Consider the following 27,312-nt stretch of genomic DNA (forward strand, 5'->3'; position numbering starts at 1 on the left):
CAGTTCAAATTTTCCCACGGGGGTCAATTATATGCTTTATTACTTCTGTAACAATTACAGAGGTCTCTTTGCCTTGCTCTTATTGGGGAAAGTGAAAATACTGAACAAGAACAGCTGATTATCAGACTAACTACACTGAAAGAACTGTAAGTTCAAAGCGATTCAGGTAAAATAGCAAACACTGGAGCCAGCAGGGTCAGTTTGTTTAATATGTAGATGTTATTTCCTTCATAAACAAGGAGACTGGTGTCAGCACAATGGCTTTGTCATAGCAACAACCCTCTTAATTTTTTCCTAGTACCTGAGATCTAAGATAAACAATTTATTTTGCAGGAGAGAGGAGCAAAAGACCACCTCAGCATTTTCATCCTCCCACATTTGTTCCCAAGAAGGTAAGGAAACAAGTTTTGTTGTTTCTGAGTAATAGTGGTAGCCTTCCTTACCACACTAGCTCTCTACTAACTCTTGAAAGACAGATGCTTATAACTGAAAACTAAGATTAAAGGAGTTAACTTCAGAGCTACATGAATAAAAACTTAGAAAAGACTTTCTGATTAATTTTAAAAATAGTAGGACAATGTGGTGTTTGTTCTATATTGTAAAAGGCAGAAGCAGTTTAGAGTTTAAGAGTACTGCAACTCAGTTCAAGTACAACAGACTGACTGGGAGCTTTGATTTTTTTAATATAAGAATAATTACTAGCTAAAGCTCAAAAAAATGTTCAGTGTCAGGACTGAGAACCATTGATGGCAAATTAATGATGGCTCTCATAACAACTTTGCAGTCCAAAGTGAGAAACACTGTCTATAGAACAGCTTCCAAAACCAGCATGGTGACAACAATATTATATTCACAGTGAACCTCCATCACATTCTGAAGACTGAAACAGCACTGCAAGTTTCCTAAGACACTGTTTACCCCAGCAGGATGGCTGTACAGGCATTCACAGCACAAGCTTTGCAAGTGCTTGCATTACTTGAATTGTGTCTACACAGTCAGCAGCATGAACTTAAAAAGTGGGCCAGACAACCACATAAGATTTTAGGGTCCATTACAGGTCTGTACAGCCTGTACAATCACAGGTGTGTCACTTAGACAGAACTGCTATTTTTACCCATATCATGTATAACTAGAAGTCACAACTTCAGTCACATCTGCACTGACTGAAGATACCCCAAAACCTATATGAGTGCAGTTTCTTAAAACGTTTTTACAATGGAATTGTTAAAGTATACCTTTTCCCTCATTTTTTTATTTTTTTTTTTATTTATTTTACATGCACTTCACATGCAATTAATAAGCTGCACGTATATTCCAAGTGGACTTCTTATTCTAAGCAAGGCATTACGTGAAGAAAAAAAGCCTGGATTTTGTACTTCGTACCACCTGTTGCAGAATCATGAAGCCCTGTGCTCCCCTACCAAAGTACTTTTAGAACCCAAACATTGTTTCTCCTACCTGTCTCCTACCTTGTCCTCCTCCCCACTCTACCCTTACCTCCTGCCCCTGCGTCTTCACCACTAGCTGGGAAAAAAGGCAGCAAGTATCATTTCAGGTTCCAGCGTCTGTACTAGGTAGTACGATGCATGTTGCTGCATGATGAGGAGCTAGCAGATTAGACAGGTGGTGAATTAATGCTACATCTCCTACCTTCCTTAAGGCAATACTCTGGATTATATCTCACTACAAGGATAATAAAGATAATTAACTGAAGTGAAAACCAATTTTTTTTATGAGCAGCCTTATTCCATAAGATTTGTGATCAAAGTTACTGAACTTGTACATGGTGATGAAGAGCTGGAGAAAGTGTGTTGCAGAGATGATGTCCAGTATAGTACAATTTTTAACAAAAGCTGCCTTTTTGCCTTAGGGGCAAGCTTCTGTAAATACAATTCAAGATCTGGCCTGATACCAGCTTAATGAAGCTCTATAATTTATCAGATCTTCTGTGTAGATTTTGGTGAGCACTGTCTGTGCCTAATGCACCAAGATTTCTTTTTCATAGTGAAGAGTCCAAAAACACAAAACAGTTATTCCAGTAAAAGATGACTCTGATGTTCTTCCAAACTGAATTTTGATAGAGATAATGTTTAAGAATATGCATGCAGACCTAAAGAAGTCCTGGAAATGTTACAATACTTTGTGCATTTCCTGGCATTTTAATGATTCGTTTGTGTTAAATCTGCTCTTTAATTGACCTACATTTTTTCTGAACTCTTCCAAAGAGTAAGGAAATTGCATAGAAAAAATTTGTCTCAACAAAGCATTTACTGGAGAGGGGTTAAATTCAAACCATTATACCCAAGTACGTAAAAACTTTTTCTTAGCTCCCAGTATGAAGTTGGCATGTGAACTAGGTTTCTTTTCAGTAGCTTGACTACAGTGCACAGATGCAATCACTATTCTGTTTGCAAAGGATAAAGCTAAACATTGTTAACTTTGCTTTCAAGCTACTATTTTTTGCTTTTAGATATCCAGTTGTGATGATGTGCCAAACTAGCTGTTCTACCTGAAACAAACAAAACCCCTGCCTCTTACACGGTAGTTTGCTAATCTGATCTAAGATGTGCTGTTGTCTGGTCAAACTATAAAGCTTCAGTAACATTTAATATTATAGAGCTTACATAGTAGGCTATGCTATATCCAGTTATCTACTATAAGTTAATGCTTGCAGATAATTCTGAACTTCAAACAGAAACATTAAAGAATATAAATGAGCAATCGCATAACCAAACTGCTATTAAAAGAACACTGAAATGAATCTGTTTCTAAAGGACTGCCACACCATGCTGTTCTATGAACTGCTATCAAATGGAACTAAAAAGTCACAGCCCTTCAGTAGGTTCAACAAGATCCAGAATTAATGCCATGTACTGGAATCCCTACTTCTCTTCTGTTTTTTATATATTTATCAAGGATTTTTATTCTTAAATTTAAATGTATTTATATGTGTGCATATACTCATCTCCACACACCTACACGTGTGTGGTGTATATTCATGTGCATACATGGCAGGATGTGGGCGTGTATGTGCATGTAGAGTGTATGGTGCATCCAGTCAAACTCTGAACATTCCTAAGTAAACTCTACTTCTTACAGTAAGCTACATTCTTTTCTGTAAATGACAGTACAGGATATGTGATAGAGGTACAATATATTCTTTAAAAGAGATGTTCCCAAAGTCTTATGGTAACAAGTTTCCTCCATTATGCAGAATAGTTCGCTTGTGACACCTTTTTCCAAAGACTTTCACCTGGCCTTCTCTGTTGTTTGTTCACTTATACCAAACCCAACAACTAATAGTTTTAGAAAACTGTTAAAAATCTTTATTTCATCTCTTCAACCCTGTCCTCTGTCCCTAGTCACAACAAGTAATTATTTGGACAGAAAAATAATGCCTAGAGTGAATTTTGTGAAGAGGTCCCCAAGGTCTGCATTTACAGACACGCTGTTATGTGAGCTAGGAGCTCTCTGTCTTTACTGACAGTTTCCACATATGAAAATGTCAGAGCTAAATTGCACTAGGTTTCAGTACCACATGAACTGCGTTAGAGCCAAACCTGAAGGACAGACAGTTGCTGTCAAAAACAGGAAGAGCATGACAACACAGTCAAGTCACTTCAACGCATCAGCATGCTGATTATTTGTCTTATTGCTCAGACAAGGCCACTGGAAGAAATCAATAACCACTTTTCATCTTAGTCCTAGAAGTCTTTTGAGAAACAATACACTGCAAACCAGCTGGCAGAGCATCAGTAAAGCATGTTAAGTAAGATGGCATAAATAATCTTCCACAGACTGCTAGTCTATGAGAAATGCATTTGAAACACAAACAAAATTAAGCATTTTATGTAAGGCAGAATGGGGGTACAGCGGTCTAGACAGTTATATGCATATGGACATCACAGTACTTACACTGTCGGGCCCCTAGCAGCAACTACATGCCAGTGGGTATCACTGGTAAGGGACTACCTTATTACAGTAAGCAAAATAATAACAATTAACATAAAGAAATGTTCTCAAGCACTTAAGTCCTTTAGTGAAAAAATAGCATGCCTGTGGGGGACAGGTGTATTATATAATCTCACCATCCAAAGGCATAATTTTTGAAAGGAATAAGCCCATGTAGGGACCAAAAATTTAAGGGAGTAACTGGACTGGGAAACAGACAGATTTGCCATTATCACCACCTTGCCTTCCTTGCCTCTCTTTCTTGGGGAGTCTTTATTCATTGCAGCACTCCAGTCTTGTGAGTGGTTCCACCACCTCTTTATAATCCCCAAGAGGCCATACCTCTGCTGCCACACATGGACTTCTAATTCCCCATTTCTCTCCTTTGCTGTACTCAGGTGTAAGGTCACTTTCACAGGTCACAAAACACAAAACGCAAAATCCTCTCTGATCCTCATGCTTTCATTCTCTTCAGATTATAGTCACTCTGCCCTGATACACGCCCTGAGTCACTCTGCCCTGAGTGTCATTTACAACACTCCTCAGTAAGTTAGCAAGCCTCTTGGCAAAGATGCTCCTACCCTACATTATCAGATGAATCTTGTGCCTGCCTCACAGTGCCCCATCGATTAAAAAGGACTTTGTGGTTGTAAAAGACTAAGCCCTGCTCATGACACCAGGTATGCAGCCAAATGTTGACTTGATGCAGATGTCTTTTCCTCTCTGAACCTTTCTCCTTCACTGTCAGGATCAAGGAAAACACCACCTGAGCTCCCAGTGCCATGTAGCCACACTTGATATATTCATGATCACCTCTTTCAGTAACATAAGAACCATAAGTGAGAAAAGGAAGCGTTCTGAATCTGAACAAACCTTAGCAGTTTCTCCACAGCCTCCTGGACCTCAACCCAAGGGAGGTAACAAAACCATCCAAGATAGCAAACTGTGTTAGCAGACAGATACCTAGAGAGGGAATGCAACAGGAAGCAGTCTCCAGTGATAATGCACATTTTTCTTTTGGTGCAGACACTTGATTCAGGCTCAGCTGATTCTGACACCTTCCCTGACTGAGCCTGGTGTTGCTCATCCACTTCCAGGGCACTAAATCTCTAGCTCCAATGTGTGTTGCCAGATGTCTCAGATCTCCAGCTTTTCCCATCAAGAGAATCTTTACCCTTATTCTCTACTGCTTGAAACATAGTCTCTAACTGTCTCTCCTCCTTCCTTGGACTGTGGGATTTGGGCTCTCACCTCTAAGGGATATCTGTAAAGACCTGTCAATCTTGCATTTATGACCCTTGATGGTGTACAGACTGCTCATCTCCTCCTGCAACTCCTTCCCCTCAGTACCTCAAAGAGAATACATCTTCCACAGGTGACACCACCATCACCCTCAGCCTCAGGAAGAGGCATCAGGCATTCCCCACAGCTAAGACCTAGAAGGCAACATCCTCTTTAGTGCTACTGAGGTTGCCAAGGACAGCTGCTCCAGTAACTATGTCCCTGTGAAATGTCACCATTGTCACTGTACAATGTCCAGCAGTACCTCACCATCTATAGCAGAGCTTCAGAGCCCCTTTGCACCCCTGCATGCTTCTGTTAGCTGCATTCTGGGAGCTGGGAGCTTCAAAGAAAACAGAGTATTCCAGCTGTTCCTGTAGAACTTTCGAAAATAAACAGAATTCCTACAACGCTTACAAGGCTAACTTCATGATGTAACTTTATATATGGCACAAGACTGTACAGATTTATGATTTAGAAACATGTACAAGCACTGAGAATTAGCAAGATTTCCCTTTGGAAACAGAACCTTTCTATGTCTGGTGTCAGACCACTCAGAACACAACCAGAAGTGACATCAATTGCTATGATTTGGACAAGTGGGATAACTTTGCAGTAATTTTTGGAGGCAAGAGGGCTTCTCCCATTTCTAAATGGGAGTCCATGTTAGAAATATACATTCAGTCCATGTTAGAAAATTAAAATATAGGTCAAAGAATGTGACTGAGATATTCAGGAACGTACTTCACAGTTTATTGACTTATGACAGCGTGTATCTTAGAGAAATCCCACTATCATATTACACTTCTTCAGGTCTTTTAATCAGCTTTAAAATTCTCAGCAGTATCAGATATACTGGGCAGCCAGGGGAACTCGCAGAAGCTTCAGTGCATTTTCAACATAGTTTATGAAACATCTGATGGCAACATTAACTGCACTTTAGTATGTCCTCTCTAGAACTGTTTTCTATCGCAAGCCACATTAAAATAGATTATCTTTCTATTTTTATCCAATTAAAAATAAAGTACTGTACCTTACAGTAAAATCATAGGAGCAAGAGGCCAATAAGGTTGCATGGAATGGTGAAAACTGCAAGAAAACAAACCAACTTTTAAAGTAAAAACATTGTGAATATATACAGACTTACTATAAGTAGAAAGTTATCAAAGTTCAACTCTATAAATGGTCTTGGTAGGTATCACATCATGTTGCAACAAAACAGACTACATCAACAAATTTATCTACCATGCTTCTAATGACAAGAAACCATAGAATCGTAGAATTAATAATCACAAGGAATGCTCTGTGGGATCCTGGTTTGTTTTGATTTCATTACAGCCGTGCCAAACAACTCTGCCGTAAATTTAACAAGTTCTAGAACAGTCATATAAACAGTTACTAAATTCTGCTTTTGGCTGAGCATCATCTCATTATATAAATCAAGTTTCAAAACAGCTATGTGACCAGTCAATTATTTTCAGAAAGACAAAATCCTGTGCCCTACTGCAGAGAACATAAGATAGATTATTGTCATCAATTCTATATCCTAAAATTTTGAAATTGTTTATAGAAATGGGAAAATTGGAGATGAGTGGAAAAACTGAAGGCAGTATAACGTCACTTCATGATTTCCCTCTCTTCTATGGGGCATTTTACAGGGCACACCCTTTGACAGACTCCTGCACACTGGTCTAAGAACAGCAGCAATAAGGATGCAGTTATGCAAAAATTTTTCACTTCAGCTCCAGCTTTTCACTAACTCTCAGTTTCCAACTATTTGAAGGTCTGTGTTTCTCAACAGGAAATACACGAGCCACTGACATAACTTGAGTTTGAAATGCAGGTCCCCCACATCATGGATCATAGGTAAGTCTACCTGCAAGATTTATAATATTATTCATAGCAATTACAAAGTCAAAAGTTAAGTCTGGGCTATTGCCACAACTGCCCAAGTTGCCAAGAAAGCAGTGTATGTTAATGGCTGCTGAACTCTGCTGAAATTCCCTTTACTGTAGCAGAACTGAGGGATGTGCATGATTGAACTTTAACCTCCATTTTTCTGGAGGAAAAAAAAAATCAAAACAAAACATCTTTTTCTTCTGCACCTAACAAAAACAAATAATAAAGGGGAAGAAGTGTGATGGGCAACAAAACCCAACGGTACACTTTTCATATACCCCCTTTGCCTCTTTGTCCGCATAGTTTCAGATGAAGCAAAAACATCTTGTCAAAGCTTTGTCATTAACCTTAAGTACCCTAGAAGCTTATCTAAGATGCAAAATACGTAGCAGAGCACTACACGCATAAGTTGAAAGAATATGCATAATGTCTTTCTGCTACAAGAGAAGACAGTATTTTAAAATTCTGTTCCATTTAACTGTGATACTACAATTTTATCATCTGAACAGTTGTATATAGACAGAAGACATCAGCATATCATCTATCCTGACCTTGAACAGATCATTTATCCAAATATCTTTTTAGGTAAACTCAAAAACCATAACTAGGTGTCAGTGTAAGATACTGAAGCCAGTTAAGATGTGAGAGTCAAATGCACCAATATCAATGCCTCCTGAAAAGGGCTCCAAATGATGTCAGTGTCTTGATAAGGCCCTGTACCGCACTGAAAGATCACAAGAAATCTGCAGGAATCCCAACAGTATAATGTTGGGTAGAATTCTTTGCCAGCCTCAGATCTGAAAACCCCTGAACAAGTGAACAGAACACAAAAGACAGACAACTGAAGAGTTTGATTTCATGGCTGGTTTAAGCTAATTTAAGAGTTCACTGCTGCCAAGACTCGTGGCTTCATTTTCCTTTCCCCTTCGGGCTGTGTGCTCCTGCCCTCCTCCTTTGTGTCAAGGCTTGCAATTTGTGTGGTTGAGCAATAAACTGAGACAGCTTAGTGATGCAGACAGAAACTAGTCACTTTTAGGGACAGGATTTTCAGTCAGAGCCATCAGATGAGCCAGCCTGCTGCACAGCTTTATAATTGCTAGTGTCAGCACAATGTAGGGGAAGGGATATCAGTAGGGAGAGCTGCCTCTATTTAGGCAGTATCCAGCTCCCTCTCTGCACCACCTCTAAGTGCTGGCCCACATTCTCACATGTTATATCCACAAGGACCATGTCTACCTTGAAATGGAAGCAATGAAAGCCACCTAAGATGGAACAGAAGTCATGTACTCTCACATACCTCTCTGCTGCACATGGATGCATGTTCAGCCTCTCCACCATTGCCTTAAAACCACTTGGTGGCTTAGATCTCAGAGGATGGTGCAAAGAAAGATCTACTGGTGACCAACTTTTAATAAAAATTTCAAGCCATTTTAAGAAAACAAGGTGCATGATGGGCCATAAAATGGAATAAGACAGCATAAGAATATATAAGATCCCCTACCTCGTGAGGTTGACAATCTTTGAGTCCAGTGCTTGATGTTTACATGGCATTTTCAGAATTTTAGTTTATACCAGTTACCTCTGGTCCTGTCACCAAATACCACCGGGAACAGTCAGGCTTTGTCTTCTCTATTTCCCCCAATCATTCATACACAGTGGTAAGATTCTCCTAAGCCTTGCCTTCTTCACACTAAAAAAATCTCAGCTCTCTCAGCTTTTCCTGGTAGGACAGAGGTTTTAGTCTCTTAATCTTCTTTACGGCCCTTTGCTGAATTTATTCCAGCATGTCTACGTCGCTCTCCCTTTTACTGGGAATCCCAAAACTAGACCCAGCACTCCATACATAGTCTCACTGGTGTGGTGAGTAGCAGGGAAGGATCACTTCCCCCAGCCTGCTGGCAGTACTCTTCCTAATCCAGCTCAGGATGAAAGAAAGCAGAAAAATTAGACGTGCTATCCCTGCCAAGCTCTTCCAGTATCTATTTATCAACTAGCTGCTATCATGAACCCGATGACACTGCCTGCCTATGCAGCCTCTTGTGCAGAGACCTAATTCAACAAGTCTACTGCCTGATGTGTAAGAGAAGTACTCCCATGTGTTTGTAAACACATTTCAAAAGTTTCATTGTATCCTTTAGTTCTATTATCACAGGTTAGGGTGAATAACAATTCTGCATTCAATTTCTCCATTTTATCATGAAGACAATGTGCTGTGAATCCCTTAGTGGCAGAGTTGTTTTTAAAAGATGCCACTGTCAGGGAGTAAGAATATGACAGTCTGTATTGATTCATTTGTCTTAATGGCTGTGAAATTCGAGTTGCAAAATTATCTTGTTTAAAAAACAAGAAGAAATAAACAAACTCAAACAGCACTGCTAACTGTTCTTCTGCTATGAAGAACCTTTCACAGAGCCAGATAAGAGCGTGGTCATGCAGGCATTAAATTAGAAAAAAAGACTAAGCATCAACCACCAGTTGGGATAGCAGGCTGTGGTAGCCGGGATAAGGAGAGGCAGGAGCTTCTCAGGTTGTCTGACCACGAACAGGATTTGTGATACAGAATGACTACCTGTGTCGTATCCTTTTCTGACAAATTACAAACTAAGCACAGTAGCTTCTAAAGTTCTTAGAAACATATTAAAGATTCCAAGGCCATGTGAAGCAAAATACTGACTCAGGGTAACTTCTTTTCCAGTTCAGACTTCCTAGAAAATGTTAATACCTGTTCCGGAAAGGCTTTAAAAGAATCAGGTGTTATCTCCCTTTTCATGAGACTTTGATATTGGTGCATTTGACTCTCAAATTCTTAGCTGGCTTCAGTATCTTACACGGAAACATAGGTGTAGTTTTTGAGTTTACCTAAAAAGATATTTGGATACATATTTTCATATAATATTAAAAAAAAGCCATTGTGCATCAGAATAAATTCCTGTTGATGGTTGATCTAGTAGAACACAGATCCAATATAGTCATCTGTAGCCTTTCATGCTAGAATCTCAAAATCTCTTACTAATATTTTCTTTGTAAACAGAAAAATACGTATTCAGAACAAGTTCTATATAGTGTCTTCTGTGAATATTGACCCTTTGTGTGGAAAGATAAAGGCACAGCATCATTTAAAAATGAGAAAGGGAAAGTATTTTCTCTGTCTCCAATTTCTCATATAACTTAGCTGAAGTAAACCCTCCTAGCCCTCTCTCAAGCTCTCTAACACTCCTTGTGGAAATATATTGACTTTGAAGATATTTACTTTGAAATCCTGGAAATCTCCTAAACATCATAATGTTTTACAGTGCTAAACTGAAAGTTTTCAAGAACAGTCACTGTAACATCTAAAATCCTGTTTTTTTCCTAGTTATTAGATAACATAAAATATCACTGCTTTCCAGAAAAACTTGGTTAACAATTCAGTGATGGTCAATTGGAAATAAAATACAACTTACTTTTACTCTTCTGATAGCATAGGTATGACCCAGCAAGACGAACACTGGCTGCCGGATGTTCCGCAAATCCCAGCCTTTTAAGCTACAGTCAACTGCACCAGTTACCAGCAAGTTCTGATGATTTGATAAAACACAGATATACCAGGACAATTTAATTACTAGATGGCAGTGATGCATATGTTGGTTACAAAAGTTAGATAAATCAAACAATACAGATGAATAAATCATATTTATGATAAATGAGGTCAGGTCTCCAGTGTGTACATTAAAGACCATAGAGAAATACAAACTGTTTCTCCACTACAGGCTATTCTGTCCACTATACGAAAGAATAAGCAAAATCTCTGACCTACTTGGGCTGTCTATCCATTGGAACAAAGCTCTTCTGGAGATGTAATAGTGAATGAGAGCAACAAAGCACCTAGACATATTTTTATAAAGAGAAGATGTAATATTGTTGCAGCAGAAACACTTGCTATTTAATGAGAGTGGTTCAATTAGGAAAACAGTGGGATGAACAGTTCTATACCTCATCATATTTGCACCAGTCACAGCTCAAGATCTCAGCCTGGTGGGCTGGTATCACAAGTTTGACTCCCGGGGCTTTCACATCCCAAATTCTTAAAGTCTGATCACCTGAAATATAGAGAAATTGATTCAATGTTGTTGCATCAGTTATGGGATACAGTTAATCCACTAGTACTTAGTAGACAACTGTTTCTTAGCTGCATGAAATACAAATGACTATATGCGGACACTCGTGCCAAATAAAGCAAGCACATTACAGACACAGAAGTCAGAGTGATGCCAAAAAGGTATCTGAACTTACTACTCTCTTTCCTTAGAAAAAAACACCACAACTTCACTTTATTACTAACACTTCCATTATTTTTGAAACTCTGATTTGATTAAAAGAAGATGTGCTAAAATACTTGAATAACATTTAATCAAACTAGGAGCTTAAGGTCCATTTAGAAATGGACTTAAAAGATCAGAATCACAAAAAAAACTTTACTTGCAAGCCAGCTGAGAAGTACCACCTAGTCACATGCTTTTGGCACAAGGAAAAGCGAACTGTATTTGAAATATCAAGATTCTTTCAATAAAAGGAAAATTCAAGATGTATCACCTGTACTCGTCATGTACAAAGCCTACAGTTACTCTAATTTATTGAAATACTGGAAGATAAAGTCATAGTCATTCTACTGTAACTATTACAGATATGAAAGGCAACACGTGCTTTAACCTTGGAGCACATACACACACCTGCATACACACACACAGGTCTTCAGAGAGCAATGAAAGGAGTCCAGCTTAACTTAAGAGCTATGAGTCATCTGAGCCTCTCTCTTTACCTCCAGCCATAAACGGTCTTCTACCCCTAAAGATCTTTAGAATTTTTATAAATTTGGTTCCTAATGGCTTGTAAAGACATAGAAAGCTGCATCAGCTGACAAGACAACTATCCTTTTCAATTTTTTAAATTGGGGGTCTCTCCTTAGCCTGAATATTTAGCTTTGTATCAGCAAAAATGGATTTTCTAGCTCATTAGTTTACAGAGAGACAAAATTAATTAGAATTTATGATTATGCCTATGTTTATTTAAGAGAGAAATTATATCACTGAAGGCTGTATCCAAACACCCGTGATTTCTACAGGAACCATGTATCAATACTACCTAAATTAAAAAAAACCACTGTTTTACCTTGCTACTGAGGAAATTATTGGTATTTCCTTATTGGAAACACTTCCGGAAATTTTCAAATTTATTATGATCAATAATTAATATTTTCATGCTGTTTACATCCAAGTATTTTGATGGGTTTAGTGCCCTGTTGGTCACTGGCCTTAGACTATACAGCTGGGCACAAAAAATCATAGTTCTTTTCAAAAAATCATCCCTAGAACCACAACAGTAATACATCTATTGCCTGAACTACCAGGCCCTGCAGACTTCACAAAAACACATAAAACATTTGGAAAATTCGAAAAAAAATGAAGGTGGAAAGAGCTTGGTTCACTACATGTCACAAGACTGGTCTGACTGTTGTACTATACAGATCATGGAGAGCTTTGCTCTGGTGGTTGGTTGCCCTGTCCTCAGATCTCATGACTGTGAGAGATAAATTCCCTGTCTGCAAGGAGGGAACAACATGTAATTTCTCACTGTTTTCACTGCCCTTGCCTACTGTCAGGAGGAAGACTGCTGCTCAGGACATGTACAGCACTCCTGACAGTGACATCCTGCAGTCAGCTGAAGCCTCAAACATCACTACAGTGCTTACAAAAACAGGGCAACATATGGAGGGGAAGAAACATGGACAGCAGGATCTTGGCAAAAAAAGGTAGTATGCCCATCCACTCACCATTAGTCTTGCTAATCTGCTTGCCTGCAGAAGACAGATTTCAGTTTGAGTCTTAAGTCTTTCTGAGATATTATTATGGGCTTCTTAAAAAGCTTTTATTTTAATTTCATCAGATAACATATATTTGAAGGGGAAACACATATTTCACTGCAGACAGGATCATTTTTTTCCAAGCAAATAAATATATAAATCCAGGTGAACTAGAATGAACTGCTACAGAGATGCAGCATTATGAGGGCCAAAAACATTTGAAAAAGTAGGCTATTCAGCCAATAACAATTTTGACACTAAATATACAATTGTTCCAATTATTTCTTTTTTAACAGAAAATGCTGATGCATGAGAAAAATAAAAAAGAGAGTTATTTTCCTTTTTTTAAACTTTCTTTGAAAATGCTAGACTTAGCTGTTATTAATTCTGACTGGCACTATCTGGGAAATGTTTTTAATGGAGTAACACAACATGCAAGTGAACCTTTTTGTGAATGGAAAAGAATGAATTAAAGCCAAAGGCAAATCCAAATTTTCCTTTTAAGTGGAAACATCAGATTACTTTAAAAAAACCCTAACACTAACAAACTTTTTTTTTACCTCAAACATATTTCCATTACCTCGCTATATATATATATATTTATATATTTGCATTTAATTTCAACAAAAGCTGCTCTTAAAAATTTTGCCATTTCCATGATTCCTTCAAATCTGTATTACTAAGGATGTATTTCTTCCATATGGTAAAGCAAAAGTAGAATAATAATAATAGAAAGTGCAAGGAAAGCACACCTAGTACAATCATATTCACTAACAGCCACTTCCAGTTCACATCCAAAGTAAGCAACTACAAAAGTAGCCAACATTTCCCCCCACAAAATAATTCTATTTTTGTAATAAGCAATTTCACTATGGCAACAGATTTTTGCTGGTCTGTTAGATAATTATGATTCCAGAATTGTTTGTCTATTGTACAGGCTTCTTTCTTTCTAATGAATATTTGTGAAATCTTGGATGAATCAATAAAACTACACAATATACACTCATCTATTCAAAATTTTCCAAAGAGATGCTAATCTACAAGCATATCATCCTTATACATAGGATAAAGACTGCTAATGTGAATGACAATGTATAATAGTGAAAAGATAAAAGTTTATTTTGGATTTAAATTTTATGTAGGTTTTATACCAGCTTTTTTACTCACAGATATATTTTACCCAAATCTATAAATCACCATCTCCTAAGTCCTGTGAGAACAACCAGCTAAGCAGTCATTACCAGACAGTGAAGAAGTACAATATTAACTATAAAAAATAGCTAGGTATTTGGGAGGTTAGTAAAACCCCAAGAAACCTTAAACACTATCTGAATGGAAAAAGGATTCTAACTAGGACAGGTACAATGTTTTTGAGGAACTAAAGTACTGCTAGCTCAAAGTTTTACTTAAAAAAAAATGAATCTGGGTTTTGGGTTGGTTTGGGGGGTTCTGTGTTCTGAAGCAAGAAATCTGATCTTCTTACACTGTTCTCTCATCAAGAAAAAAAACTACCAACAAATAATATATCTTTAATTTACTGTAGGAAAACAATAATATATCTTTAATTCACTGTAGGAAAACAATTTAGCATAAAGGACACAAGTACTGGCATATATTGTTTGGGTTGAAAGGGACCTTAAAGATCATCTAGTTCCAACCCCCCCTGCCATGAGCAGGGACACCTTTCACTAGATGAGGTTGATCAGAGCCTCATCCAACTTGGCCTTGAACACCTTCAGGGATGGGGCATCCACAACTTCTCTGGGCAACCTGTGTCAGTGCCTCACCATCCTCACAGGAAAGAATTTTCTTCTAACATCTAATCTAAACCTACTCGCAGTTTGAAGCCAGTACCCTTTGTCCTGTCACTACATGCCCTTGTAAAAAAAAAACAAAAAAATCTTAATTAAAGTATACTTCTGCAGTGCCACTGAACAACTACAAGTTAACAGCACCTGCTTACTTGTCTCTGTTTTTAAATACTAAACCAGATTAAATCAAATAGAAAATCTGTGGGAGAATTAAAAGCAGAACCCAAATCTCATGACTCTTAGAAACAACCTTTTTATGTATGCTAAAGTGATAGTGCTGATCATTTCCATCATAGATAATTGTCTTGGTTTTGGCTGAAATAGAGGTATTTTTCTTCCTAGTAGCTGATATAGTGCTTTGCTTTGGATTTAAGACAAGAATAGTGTTGATAACACACTGATGTTTTAAGTCAAGGACTTCTCAGCTCCTCAGAGTGCCTTGCCAGCAAAGAGGCTGGGAGTCACAGTCAGAATATCTGACCACAGCTGATCACAGGGTATCACATAACATACGGCATCATGCTCAGCATGTAAAGCTGGGGGAAGAAGAAGGAAGAGGGGGATGTTTGGAATGATGGCATTTGTCTTCCCAAGCAATCATTATGCATGATGGAACCCTGGTTTCCTAGAAATGCTTAAACACCTGTCCACCCAAGGGAAGTGGTAAATGAATTCCTTGTTTTGCTTTGTTTGCATGCACAAGTTTTGCTTTGCCTACTGAACTATCTTTATCTCAACCCACAAATTTTCTACCTTTTACCCTTCTGATTCTCTCCCCCATCCCACCATGGGGGAATGAGCAAGCAGCTGTGTGGTACTGAGCTGCCAACTGGGGTTAAAGCTATACAACAATATAAGCAAACCTAGAACAGGACTAATAAAGCTCATGGGATTCCACACAAAGAGGCAGAAACAGAGTGACACAAATAGCAGCTTTACTTAAATCATCCAGGAGTACTACCAAATGCACAAAATCTATTTCCATCTTCCACAGCAAGTAAATGTAACTACCAGTGGAAACATACTTTTCAACTGATCATTGAAAATGCTGTCAAGCTAAAAATCAAAAGAGTTTTAAGTTATTTCAGAGAAGAGTCCAACAGAATCTTTTCCTTAAAACAGTAGATTAAAAAAAGAAAATATTAGTAAAACCTTTATTTCAGTGTTTTCCAAGATGATTAAACTTAAGTCTTGGGAAAAAAAATTTATTTCAAAATTTACCAAAATTATGACATTATTAAACCATTCTTCATCAAATGGCAATATTGGCTAGATACTTAACTGTAGTTTAAATGATCCAAAACAAATTAATTTACTGTAAAAAACTGTTACTGCATATTTCTTCCCAGCACTAAACAATTTTAGAATATGAGATTCTAATATAAAATATATAACCTGAAAGTGTTTTATATTATAGCATGTACTATAAAATGAGGTACAAACTCATTTCCTGAGAAAAACTTCAGCTTGTACATTAGAGGTTGATTTAGTACAGCTTGTCTGATGTGCACGATTTGGTTGGGGTAGGGTTAATTTTCTTCACAGTGGCTAGCACGGGGCTAGCCATGTTCTGGATTTGTGCTGAACACAGAGTTAATAATCTAGAGACGTTTTTGTTCTTGCTGCGCAGCGCTTACACAGAGCCAAGGCCTTTTCTGCTTCTCATACTGCCATGCTGGCAAGGAAGTTGGGGGTGCATGGGAGGCTGGGAGGAGACACAGCTGGGACAGCTGACCCCAACTGACCAAAGGGATATTCCACACCATATGACATCATGCTCAGTATATAAAGTGGGGGGAAGAAGGAGAAAGGAGGGGATGTTTGGAGTGATCGTGTGGGTTTTCCCAAGTAACTGTTATGCATCATGGAGCTCTGCTCTCCTGGAGGTGCCTGTCCATGGGAAACAGCAAATTAATTCCTTGCTTTGTTTGTATGCATGGCTTTTGCCTTCCCTATTAAACTGTCTTTATCTCAACCCATGAGTTTTCTCACTTTTACCCTTCTGATCCTCTCCTCGATCCCTCTGGTGAGAGAGTGAGCGAGTAGCTGTTTGGGGCTGGCTGGGGTTAAGCCACGACACTTGAGCACAAGACTTGAATGAATTCAATACTGTGCTGGTATGTCTTGAAGTAACAGACTGCAAATGAAAACATCGCACTTCATTACAAAGATTTGACACAACAACCTAAGCAAGTAAATTGTATTTCAATAGCTTATAGTATAAACAGTAGTTCAGCTAAACTGAAACAAGACATAATAACTCCACAGTCAGTTTGCTCTCTAGATGCTTGATTTGTACAACAATGTACCATATAGTAAATTGAAGCATCTTTTTCTTTTATCCCTTGAGGATTTGGATTCCAAAACTGACCAATTTTTGCAAAGCCTCGAACCTTGTTCACAGTGGCATTTCTTCTAGCACATTCAATAAGGAAATAACCAGGAAACCAGTCATAAGAAGCAAAAAGTGGAACCATACCACACACAAACTGATGGAATATAAACCTCTACTAAAGTGTTTTAGAACTCATGACAGAGCACTGTCATAGCAAAACAGAAGACTATTTTTTCCATTTTTTAGGAACCTGAACAAATACAAACACTTTTGGAATTACTTGTCTGCAAGCTCACTCCCCAACAGCTCCTTGTACTATTTTTGAAGCAGGAATGTGAGCTGAAGCTTCTGAAAACTGATGTCAAAGACCTGAAAACCCCAAACTTGGTCCAGGAACGTACACATGAAAAACACCTCTCTACTGCACTCAAGACTATTCCTTTCCAACTAATTAAGTAAATGTTCTCTTAGTAGGTGTACATCTTCCCCAGCTCTTTATTTCATGCAAAATCATTTCTTCCAATTATAGTTTTCTTTTACAATTTGAATACAAAACACAGAAAGGTGTGCCAAGACTACATGCCAGCCTCATTTATGAAACTAACAGCTTGACAACCCCTTAACTACACCAGTGACATACTGGTCACTAAGAGACCAGTAGGAAAGAAGGGAAATTTTTTAAAAGGCAACTCACTAAGTCAGGGCTGGCAATAAAACAGAATACGAGATAAACAATGGCTTTTAGCTTTAACCTTAAAGTCTAGCACTGAATGCAACTGAATGCACTCTGGTTTACCAGAGTGGGGCCTGGATTTACAAGTTCATTTGTAAAGCAGCAAAGCTACAGTCACCCAACTCTTGTGTCAACATAATCAAAATTTATCAGAAATTATCACACTTTGTTGTGCTATGAGAAAATTGTTTGCCCTGGGCTTTCAGTCTGAAAAATAAGTCTTTGAGGAAAGAATACAATTAATTGATCTAAGTACTGATGAATACAGACATTGTCATGCAGATTTCAAAAACACTTCCTTCCCTTATTCATGATTTAAGATGTTATTAAAATCACATACCTGCCCTGATCAGTAAACTTAAGAAGTGATTTAAAAAGGAATGCAGCAATAAAATTGAGGCCCCACTGCTTAAGATATAAGCTAGTAGTCATTCTAAATTTGGGCTTTGTAAAATCTAAACCATTCCTATTTTCATTTGCCAGTGTTGTATCTGTATTGAAGAATCCTACAGTTATGCAGATAAGGGTAAAATGGTACTCATTAATTACTTTCTACAGTTAAATTTAAAGGGCAATAAAACTAGTTGATACTATAAAGGATACTTTCTTTATAGACCACGGGACTGAGCAAGGCCTATCACTTTGCAGTTATGGAGAATCATAGAGTAGAACTGATTTACATTTGACTATATACTACTGTTATTTGCATTTCACAAGCTCTTTATGTGCTTCTCACCAATTTGCTCTCTGGGTTAAAAAGAAAATTTTCTGGGCAAATGACACAATGACTCATTAAAACCCTTTAGGCATGAAGATGCTGTTAAAACATTCATGCCACTTCTTTAATGATATTTTCCACATCAGTGTGTTTTCAGTGTAAGGCAGACATTTACCAGGGCTCTGTTTGGTGCCACATGTACTCCTGAATCTCTTGCTTATCTTATCAGCTCAGAAATTGCTACTGACATCACGGGAGCAGTTATTTACATATACAGAATTAAGAGTTTGTTCTATTACTGTTAACTCCCATTTTCAAACAAAAAAGATAAGCCATTTACTTTCTTTTTTAGAGCACAAATAATTGTACATGAAGACAACAGCATTGTAAAGTACCTCCCACGTCCCTGTAAATGTTAAATGGAAGTTTATCAGATGTTGAATAAAAGCTGATTTAACCGAAGCATCAGATATACATATCTTTGGTAATTCAATTGCATTTTATTGTCCACTGTAGATAAGATCAGTTTTCCTGTATGTATTCAGAATGGAGACTTAGAGAAGCAAAATAGCTATACCTAGTATCAATTTTTTTTTTAACTGCTTTATATTGCAGTCTTAGGTTTCTCATTTTCTTCACCTAGATTCATTTTGTAGTCTCATAATAGCTTGAGAAAAAGTCATATACCAAAATCAGAGATTAGCTTCAGGCATAAGTTGGTTCTTCTGAGCAGCTGTTTCATTGTGGCTTGCGGTTCTGTTTGGTTTTCTGTTTTCAGTGTTCACAAACTAATTAGTTACATGGAAATTAAACTTCTGCTGGCATCTATGGGGATTCAAATAAAGGCAGAGGAATGGCAGGGGTGAAGCTTGCAAAACGTTCTTAAAACATCCTTCCCTCTTATTTTCTTTAAAGAAAAAAAGTTTTAAAAAAAAAAGATTGCACTGCTTTACTTAGATTTAGTTTAACCAGAAGTATTTCAAGACCAACATTTTTTCCAATCTGTGGTTCACAACATATCTAACTTATTTTACTAATACATAAAATTGAAGATACTGCAATATGAAACAGTTCATTTCTTGAGCACTATGACTTTGTAATATTAAGTAAGTACATGGTTGTGAGCAGGCATGTGTGAGGGAGGATGAGAGAAGGGGACAGGTGGGGCAAGAGACAGAAAGAAAACACACAGACACACACACTCTACAATCCCAAAGAAGTGTAGACTCCTTCAAGATGTGAACATTTCAATACTCTTTGACAATAACTGTCAAAAAGCCACTGTTCAAAAATTTTTTTAAAAAAGGGGAGATGAAAGGAAGTAAAAAAAATTCCCTCCAGATACATTTCCAGTTACTAATTGTCAAGACAACTAAAAGTCGCAAAATAAGAGACCACAAAACTGCAGGTCAACCTTCCCAGCAAGTGTATCAAAGAAGGGAACAGCTGTAAATTCGACACAGTACTATCACATTGATATTCCAGTTTCTCCCCAGCTCCAAGTTAAGCTCAATAGAAGATCAATCAGCAGTGAAATTAAGCTTTCTGTCCCATCTTTATAAGGTATACAGACCATAGCAAGTTTTAAATGAGGAGGTCCAGCCTCCTGAACAGTTGCACTTGTCTGCTATCACATATGTTGCCTGGCAGAGTAGAACATCATTAAACACTAAACTCTCTAAAGATAAACTAATATGCCTTTTTTACCATAAGGAAATGGCATTTATACAGAGAGCTAGAGAGTCACGAGTACTTCTACCACTCAAAGTCCTGATGACCAAAGAAAAGATTTCCAATATGTATTTTCTGTAGTGAAGTAATCCAATCAAACCACAGGAAAATTCCAATGTAAACAATGCAAACACAGAAACCTTTTCCACATTAAGATGTCATGACTTCTAAGCAAGATCTTTGGCTTGATGACATTTCATCTAGAAGCACACCAGATGTTTTATTTTGGAAACTGTAAGAAAGTTCACCATCTTTCTGAAGACTTCTTTTTCTCTTACCTAATGATTTTACACCTAGCATTACACTACCAGTGTTCTGATGGCAGATTTTTATTTCACACGTGCACAGTACCTAGAGAAGAAAAACGTTGTGTTTTCTGCGCATGTTGTTTTTCCATAGTATATAATACTGTGGAGTCATCCATCAGTGAAAACTGACTGCAATTAGCTTTAGGCTCCAGTGATATGTTAGTAATTTTCAAGAATCAAAATTCACAAAAGAATAGGAGTTCTTTAGTGTTTTAGTCAAAACTTGCAACAGCTGCACCCACTGAGTCACTAAAAGAACAGATCAATTGTACGCTGCTGTACCCAATTTAGGTACCATTAATGGACACTATGACCATCTAACAATCAGTGTTTCCCAAAATTGTTCGAGTGGCAATGTATTAGAAGACAGTTTGGTTTCATATCCTAGAGATTCAAATTTGAAATAGTTAGCTGGATCAATACAGCCCTTCTGTTCATCTAGGATGTCACAAATTTTGTATGAGTAAGACTACCATGGACAGGAGCGTTCTGAGCAGAATTTTAAAGAGACCATAACATCCTTCAGAACTTGCAAAAAACACTAAGCACTTAACCTTGACCAAACAGTACTTAGCTAGCATTTTGTAGCATATAGCTGCATTTCAGTAAACTGTTCATACAGTGTACAGGGCTCAATCCTGTAAGTTTCTGCACATCCTATTATCTCACTAAGAATTGACTCAGTGATTCTTCAAATAAGTTGGAAATATCTGTGCTCCAGCACCTGGCTTTGAAGTATTACCATGTTAGAACAAATAAAAATTACTTGTTAGTCATTGTAGCTTAACTTTGCAGGCAGAATCAGATGGAAATAGCCAGATTGAAATTTTATGAAAGCCATGTGCACTTTTTCATCAAACTGCCTGCAGAATAGTGAAGACCAGTATCTGTGAGTACACACTGTCTCTCTAACTTTGGTAAGAGGAAAACATATTTATACTTGCTTACCCTCTTGATATAAGAGCCAAGGAATTTCTATTTAAATCAGTACAGATGTACAACAGACTTGAAATCGGAGAAATTCAAACCACCAGAGTTAATCTATCAGTATTTGTATTAGGGCAGTGTCTTACAGCCCCTCTATTTCCCAATCAAACTCCATGGCTACCAGCACCCCTTGCCCAGTTAGTCATCAGCTGAGCTCCAAGTCTCACTCCAGAGCTCTTCTTGCGCCTCTGGAGCAGTAGCAGTGTTTGGAAAACACTACCACCTCACCTCTCTTTGCCTCGGGGTACACCCACCTCAGTTATGGTTGCATTGACAGCACTGGCCAAAGCAGGAAGGTAAAACTGATCATTACCTTTCCCAAAGAACAACGCACAACAATCTACAGAAGTACTTAAAACAACTCGTTGGGAACTGACTAGTTTCTTACAGAGTTAACAATCTACTGACACTTGAGATAGTTTGAACAAAAACGCAGGCCAAAACACAAAATAAAGTACATAACATAATTCTGTGGTCAATAACAAGAGTGAGATGAATGGAAGACAGCTACATAAAATAAGAGAAAAAATTGCTACAAGGTCACTGCTAGAGAACTGCTGATCGCCATTTAAATGGACAAGAGGATGATTTACTGATTGTAACATAACCTACAAATCCAGCTGCAGCAATATGTTTACCTTTCCTTGTTTCATTTTTACATATGACACACGCTACCATCTGCTGGACAAAGTGCTGAACTAATCCAATAACATAAAAGGTGGCTTTTGGTTTTTTGTTGAGAGAACCTCTTTACCATCATGTTTACCTGAGGCAGATGCAAAACAACCTGGGATGTGTGGAGACCATATAGTGCTGTAAATGACCCCTTCATGGCCTTTAAAAGTGCATAATGACTTCCCCACAGCTGGATCCCACTGAATAAAGTAAAAAAGAAAACTGTTCAATAAGAAAGAAAAACATTCAACACGAAAAGAGAGGGTTTCAAACATTAAAAAAAAAAGCTTCATACATACAGAAAGAACTAAATTAATTTCTTTTTAGCATGTATTATGAAAAGCATTTGTATACCTAAACTGGTATCAACTGAGGGATTAAGCAACACCTCAGTTAAAACAGAATTTCAGCCTTAGGGTAAAAATAAAGAGCAAAAGTGCATCAGTGCTGTTTTCTTAACACAAAGCAATATCAGATCCAAAACATTTTTCACCTTCAGCAGAAAACCAACATACCAGCTTGGCTGTTTGATCCCATGAACCAGACACCACTAGCTGCTCTCCTCTAGTTTGGCTCCAGTCAACACTATATGCCTATAAATGATATAACGGCATAGTTTAGAAGGAGCATTAGAATACAAGTTTGAGACTGTAGTTAGTCAAAGTTTCACAAAATAGACTTGGATTTGCAGACCGAGTCCTAGTCAGCTAAAAAACTATACCAGTCAAGCACCACAAAACTGCCAACAATGTTATTTACCTGAACAAAAATTAAACTTAGCATCTCAATCAGGCATTAAAGGTACATATAGGCTCAGAAAAATATCCAAAAAAGCAGATGGGCCAAACTGAGGGAAAAAAAAAAATTGTAATAAAATCCACATACATCCCCCATCACTAGAAGTCTGCCACCTTAAAAGCTGTAATTCAGACTAATTTCTTATTGCTGATCCATTTTTATGCAATTACCTACAGTCTCCAGTTGCGAGCAATGTAAATGTCATCTCTGTATCTAACTTTGAGGTTTTAGCTGACTAACAATAAATGCTTTTTACTATACCTAATTCTCCTAAGAAATATATGTCATAAAATATACGTGGTTTTCATCTGTTCCTGGTTGTATGACATCTTTTTTTTTTACCATTCAAATCTTCAAACAAGTAAAATAAAATGAAATTAAAACTTCCCCCATTACTAATCATTTCGGCTATTAAGAAATTGCTTTTTTACTGTGTAGTTGAAAAAAGCTCCCTCTTCCTTGACAGCGTATTGTAGAACTGGTCCCTGTCTTAACAAGAGGATACCTTAATTCTATCCTTCACTGCTGATTTTTCAGCTCTGCTGCCTCGCAAAAACAAATCCCCAAGTCTCATGTACAACTTCCATCTTCAAATACACAGTCTCTTTATCTACTTGATGGAAAGTGCATTCCATTCTGTCTAGTTTACCTCACACCAAAACGGCTCAATAAGCTGCAGCAGGACATGGACCATTTCAGTGTTAAGGGAGAAAAATATTAGCTAAAACAATTTATTTGCTTCACTTCCTGATCCAATCAGATCTTCCATGACACTTCTTAGAAATATAATCACTACCTACCAGTAATAGGTGGCACTGCTTTCAACAGCTGGGCCACTAACCACTGAGGATTTGTACTCCACCTGGGATAATCTAGTCCTAGCACAGCACTGGATTGATCTGCAAGTCAACATGACTAGAAGCTGTGTTTGTTTTGGATAGATGAAACTGTTTATTAAATTACAGTAACCCTGTTTTGAAGGTGAAAATGCTTCGACCTGTGTCACCAGACAAAAAAGCAGAGAAGATGAAAGGAAAAGAAATCCAGCAAACACCAAAGTCTTCTATGGAAAGTGTCCTGTGTGAAAAAGGAAATCGAGGTAACATTTAGCTACTTCTGAGCATTTTCCTTCCTAAGAAATAATATGGTCTATGCTAGATCTAGCTTAAATTAACTGTTTTTCACCTATTTGCTTATTTTCCATAAGTGGAAAGCAACCACTGCCCACAGAAAAAGAAGGTGCATTATCTGCAACTGTCCTTTTTTATTTTACAAAGTCTTGCTTCCCACATACTGAAAGCCATATTGCTCTGGCCCCATTCTGTACTAGCTCCCTTCCTTGAGGAGCTTATAGTCCAAATCTACAAGACACTGTGACAGCACTTGACAAAAGCCAAATAACCAAATAACTAGAGGTAATTATTTTGTTTGTTTTGCCAAACCATGCCTTTACCTCTTGACTTTTCTACTTTTGTTAGCTAACTAATTGTAGTACAGCTCATTAAAACATCCTCCCTGCCAACCTGACTCCTCTTACCAAAATAGTAACAAAGGAGACACACAAGTACTGCTACATATTCTAAGAGTCGAAGACATGACAGTTCTCCGAAGTGCCTCCTGAGCTCCTCACATACATTAGCCTCTCTCTTTATCCCTGAATTTGTGTGATGGCCCGTGTTCAACCCCTAAGCCGCTGTTGTTTCAAAATGCCCCTAAATGCATCACTACACAGTATGCCTCTTTCACCAAACAGCTCAGTAGAAGTGTTTGGTTCTCATATTCATGTTCAAGATTTTCCAGAAATAAATACATCCCTGGGAAATATGCACCTGTATCACACAACTCATGCAGCCTGTACCGAACACACGGTAGTTGTACTGCACAGATAAAGCAAAGAGCACATACAGCTTGCAGCTCACTTCCAAGCTATCAGCACACAGATCTGCTGTGCACGTGTTGACACACAGACCAGTGTGCATATGGCAGACATGGCTGGGACTGCTCAGCGCTCTGCAGCTGCAGCGGAGGCAATGGGACCTGGGCATATTCTCCTCCAGGCAAGAATTACAAATAGAACAGACAAACAGAACAGACAACAGGCTCAGAAAAAGCAAGAACTACTGTCCATTTGGCATGTGACAGGTCCAGGTAACAGGAAGAGAATGAAAAGAAGATGGTGTGGAGAACCAAGTAAGGTTCACTTTTATTCTTTCCTTTTCATGCTGCCATTCAACGTAAATTTGCAGACAATTCAATAGAAGCTGTGTTGATCAACTGGGGAAGATAGTGCTTTATCTTCATTTATAAAATACATGAACACTAGTTTATGCCTTAAGAACAGCAAGAAATGCCTTAGGCAAGAGGAAAAAACAAGGGGGGAAAATGTAAAACCATAAAATTGCATTCAGAATAAATGTTCAGTTGTCTTACATTCAAGTGAGACTGCGCCAAAACCAAAGTAAATTAGACTAATTTATTCATGAGATTCAGCAGTTGGTTAGTGCTGGAATAAAACTCACTGTCCTTTGATAATACAAATTCACTTCTAAATTAAAAACACACGTTCTTTTTGTGAAGGGACAATGATCTCATTTGGAAAAGATCCCTGTCAATCTTGCACTAGAAATAATATAAAATGCAGTGACGAAATCGTCATTAGAAATGTCAGATGAGGTTTAAGAATTAGGAAGGTAGTGAGAGCACTGTTTGCCAGTGTTTACCACAAACTATTAGGGAAGTTCCCTCTGAGATCTTACGTCTTAATGTAAACTTATAAAGAATAAATATAAACCTTTCATATCTCACAATAAACACTCAGCCCGTGTTTCCTACACTGTCTTTCTAATCATGGTTGAATATGCCCACCTCCCCATGCTACCTGCTAAACTAAGACTTGGACACAGAAATGTTTACTTCACAAACAACAGATGGTGTAGCATAACCAAAATAAACTTACTGACAGAATTTCAACGAGAAAATGACAGAAACAAAATAACAAAAAATTTGGTACTTTGCTTCACCTCCTTACTACTATCAGCTTTTGAAAATTATCATAAAATTCTCAAAATCTTGTATTTACACCATATATGTACTAAACAAAAGTAGCAAAACTACAAAGAAACAAGTTACAGAAGATGGACTGTTGTATAACTGCAGTCACTCAGCTTTTAGCTTTGTACTTCATATCTGAAAAAATCTTAAGGTTTTTGTGAACACAACTGAATTTCTTCCATCATTTTTATTAACTACATATCTACTAATTTATTTTATTGAGACTGTTGTCATTTAGCTAAAGTAGCAGTAATCCAGGCTAAAACTGATTGCATTCGAAGTTCAAAGACTTGACAGAAGTGAGTGGAAAGCTGGAAGGAAAGCTTAAAAAAAAGGGTAGAAAAATCACTTTGGAGAAAATATATGTAGTACAGTAAAATATCCTTAAAACTATGCAAATACATTTATAAACCTGAACATAACATTATTCTCTACGCATACAACACTGCATACTAAGATTTTAGGAAAATCAAATGCAACAGTTATCATATCAAGGCTAAAAAAATCATACACACTGTCCCAACATTTGACTACAGGATCTGCAGGATCTCACAGATGCTAGGGTGGAAAAGCATAAGCAGTTCTGGGTGCAACAGAAGTCCTAAGGATCTGCATAATGTGTATCACTCTATAACCTCAAGGATAACACTGATACATCAGCTACCTGATTCTGACCTACCCAATGCGGGTTTCCAAAAATCACAGTGTGACTGCAGTAATTTCATACAACACAATGATTACTTAGCCCGTAAGGAATCACAAATGCTATTCTGAATGTATTAGATTTGTGTAATTAAGCTGTACCTACTACAGCATATGAATGTACACAAGAATATGTACAATAGGCAGGTCACTTTATATTCAAAGTAATACTCAAAGTTATTCAAAGTTATTAATTCAAACCACAAACCCAAAAAAAGTTGAAAAATAGGAAACAAAAAGCCACTGTTGATTACAAGATCACAAATAAATCTTAATTATTTAACCATTAGATCATCCATTAAATTTTTTAAGTTTGCCTGGTTTACCTCCAGAGTGTGCTCTTTATAGACTTGCAGTGGACCTTTGGTTTTAGCTGTATCCCAGATTTGCAGAGATCCATCTCCACTACAAGTGATCAACACATGTTCATTATTCTCACTCCACGTCACATCAAACAGGCCATCATTCCAGTCGAAACTAAACAAAAAAATGA

The 27,312-nt window shown here is 37.6% G+C and overlaps 1 protein-coding gene across 2 annotated transcripts in view; it reads right to left on the reverse strand.

The window, feature by feature from the left end:
• The window catches only part of PEX7 (peroxisomal biogenesis factor 7), a 42,395-nt gene that overhangs the window by 12,107 nt on the left and 2,976 nt on the right, over positions 1–27,312 (reverse strand). Inside the window, exons 3-9 of one of the 2 annotated variants that reach the window (XM_039381773.1) lie at positions 27,146–27,296; positions 22,784–22,861; positions 22,360–22,468; positions 11,104–11,210; positions 10,575–10,688; positions 6,266–6,321; positions 4,825–4,914 (exon numbers count right to left, since the gene is read on the reverse strand). In XM_039381773.1, coding sequence (XP_039237707.1) covers positions 4,825–4,914; positions 6,266–6,321; positions 10,575–10,688; positions 11,104–11,210; positions 22,360–22,468; positions 22,784–22,861; positions 27,146–27,296 — 705 coding nt within the window. The remainder of the gene's footprint in view (positions 1–4,824; positions 4,915–6,265; positions 6,322–10,574; positions 10,689–11,103; positions 11,211–22,359; positions 22,469–22,783; positions 22,862–27,145; positions 27,297–27,312) is intronic. The other variant, XM_027746667.2, reaches the window with a different exon arrangement.

This window comes from Pipra filicauda, unplaced genomic scaffold, assembly GCF_003945595.2.
Source record: "Pipra filicauda isolate LSUMZ 115617 unplaced genomic scaffold, ASM394559v2 scaffold23_size5868930_pilon, whole genome shotgun sequence".
NCBI classification, from domain to species: Eukaryota; Metazoa; Chordata; class Aves; order Passeriformes; family Pipridae; genus Pipra; species Pipra filicauda.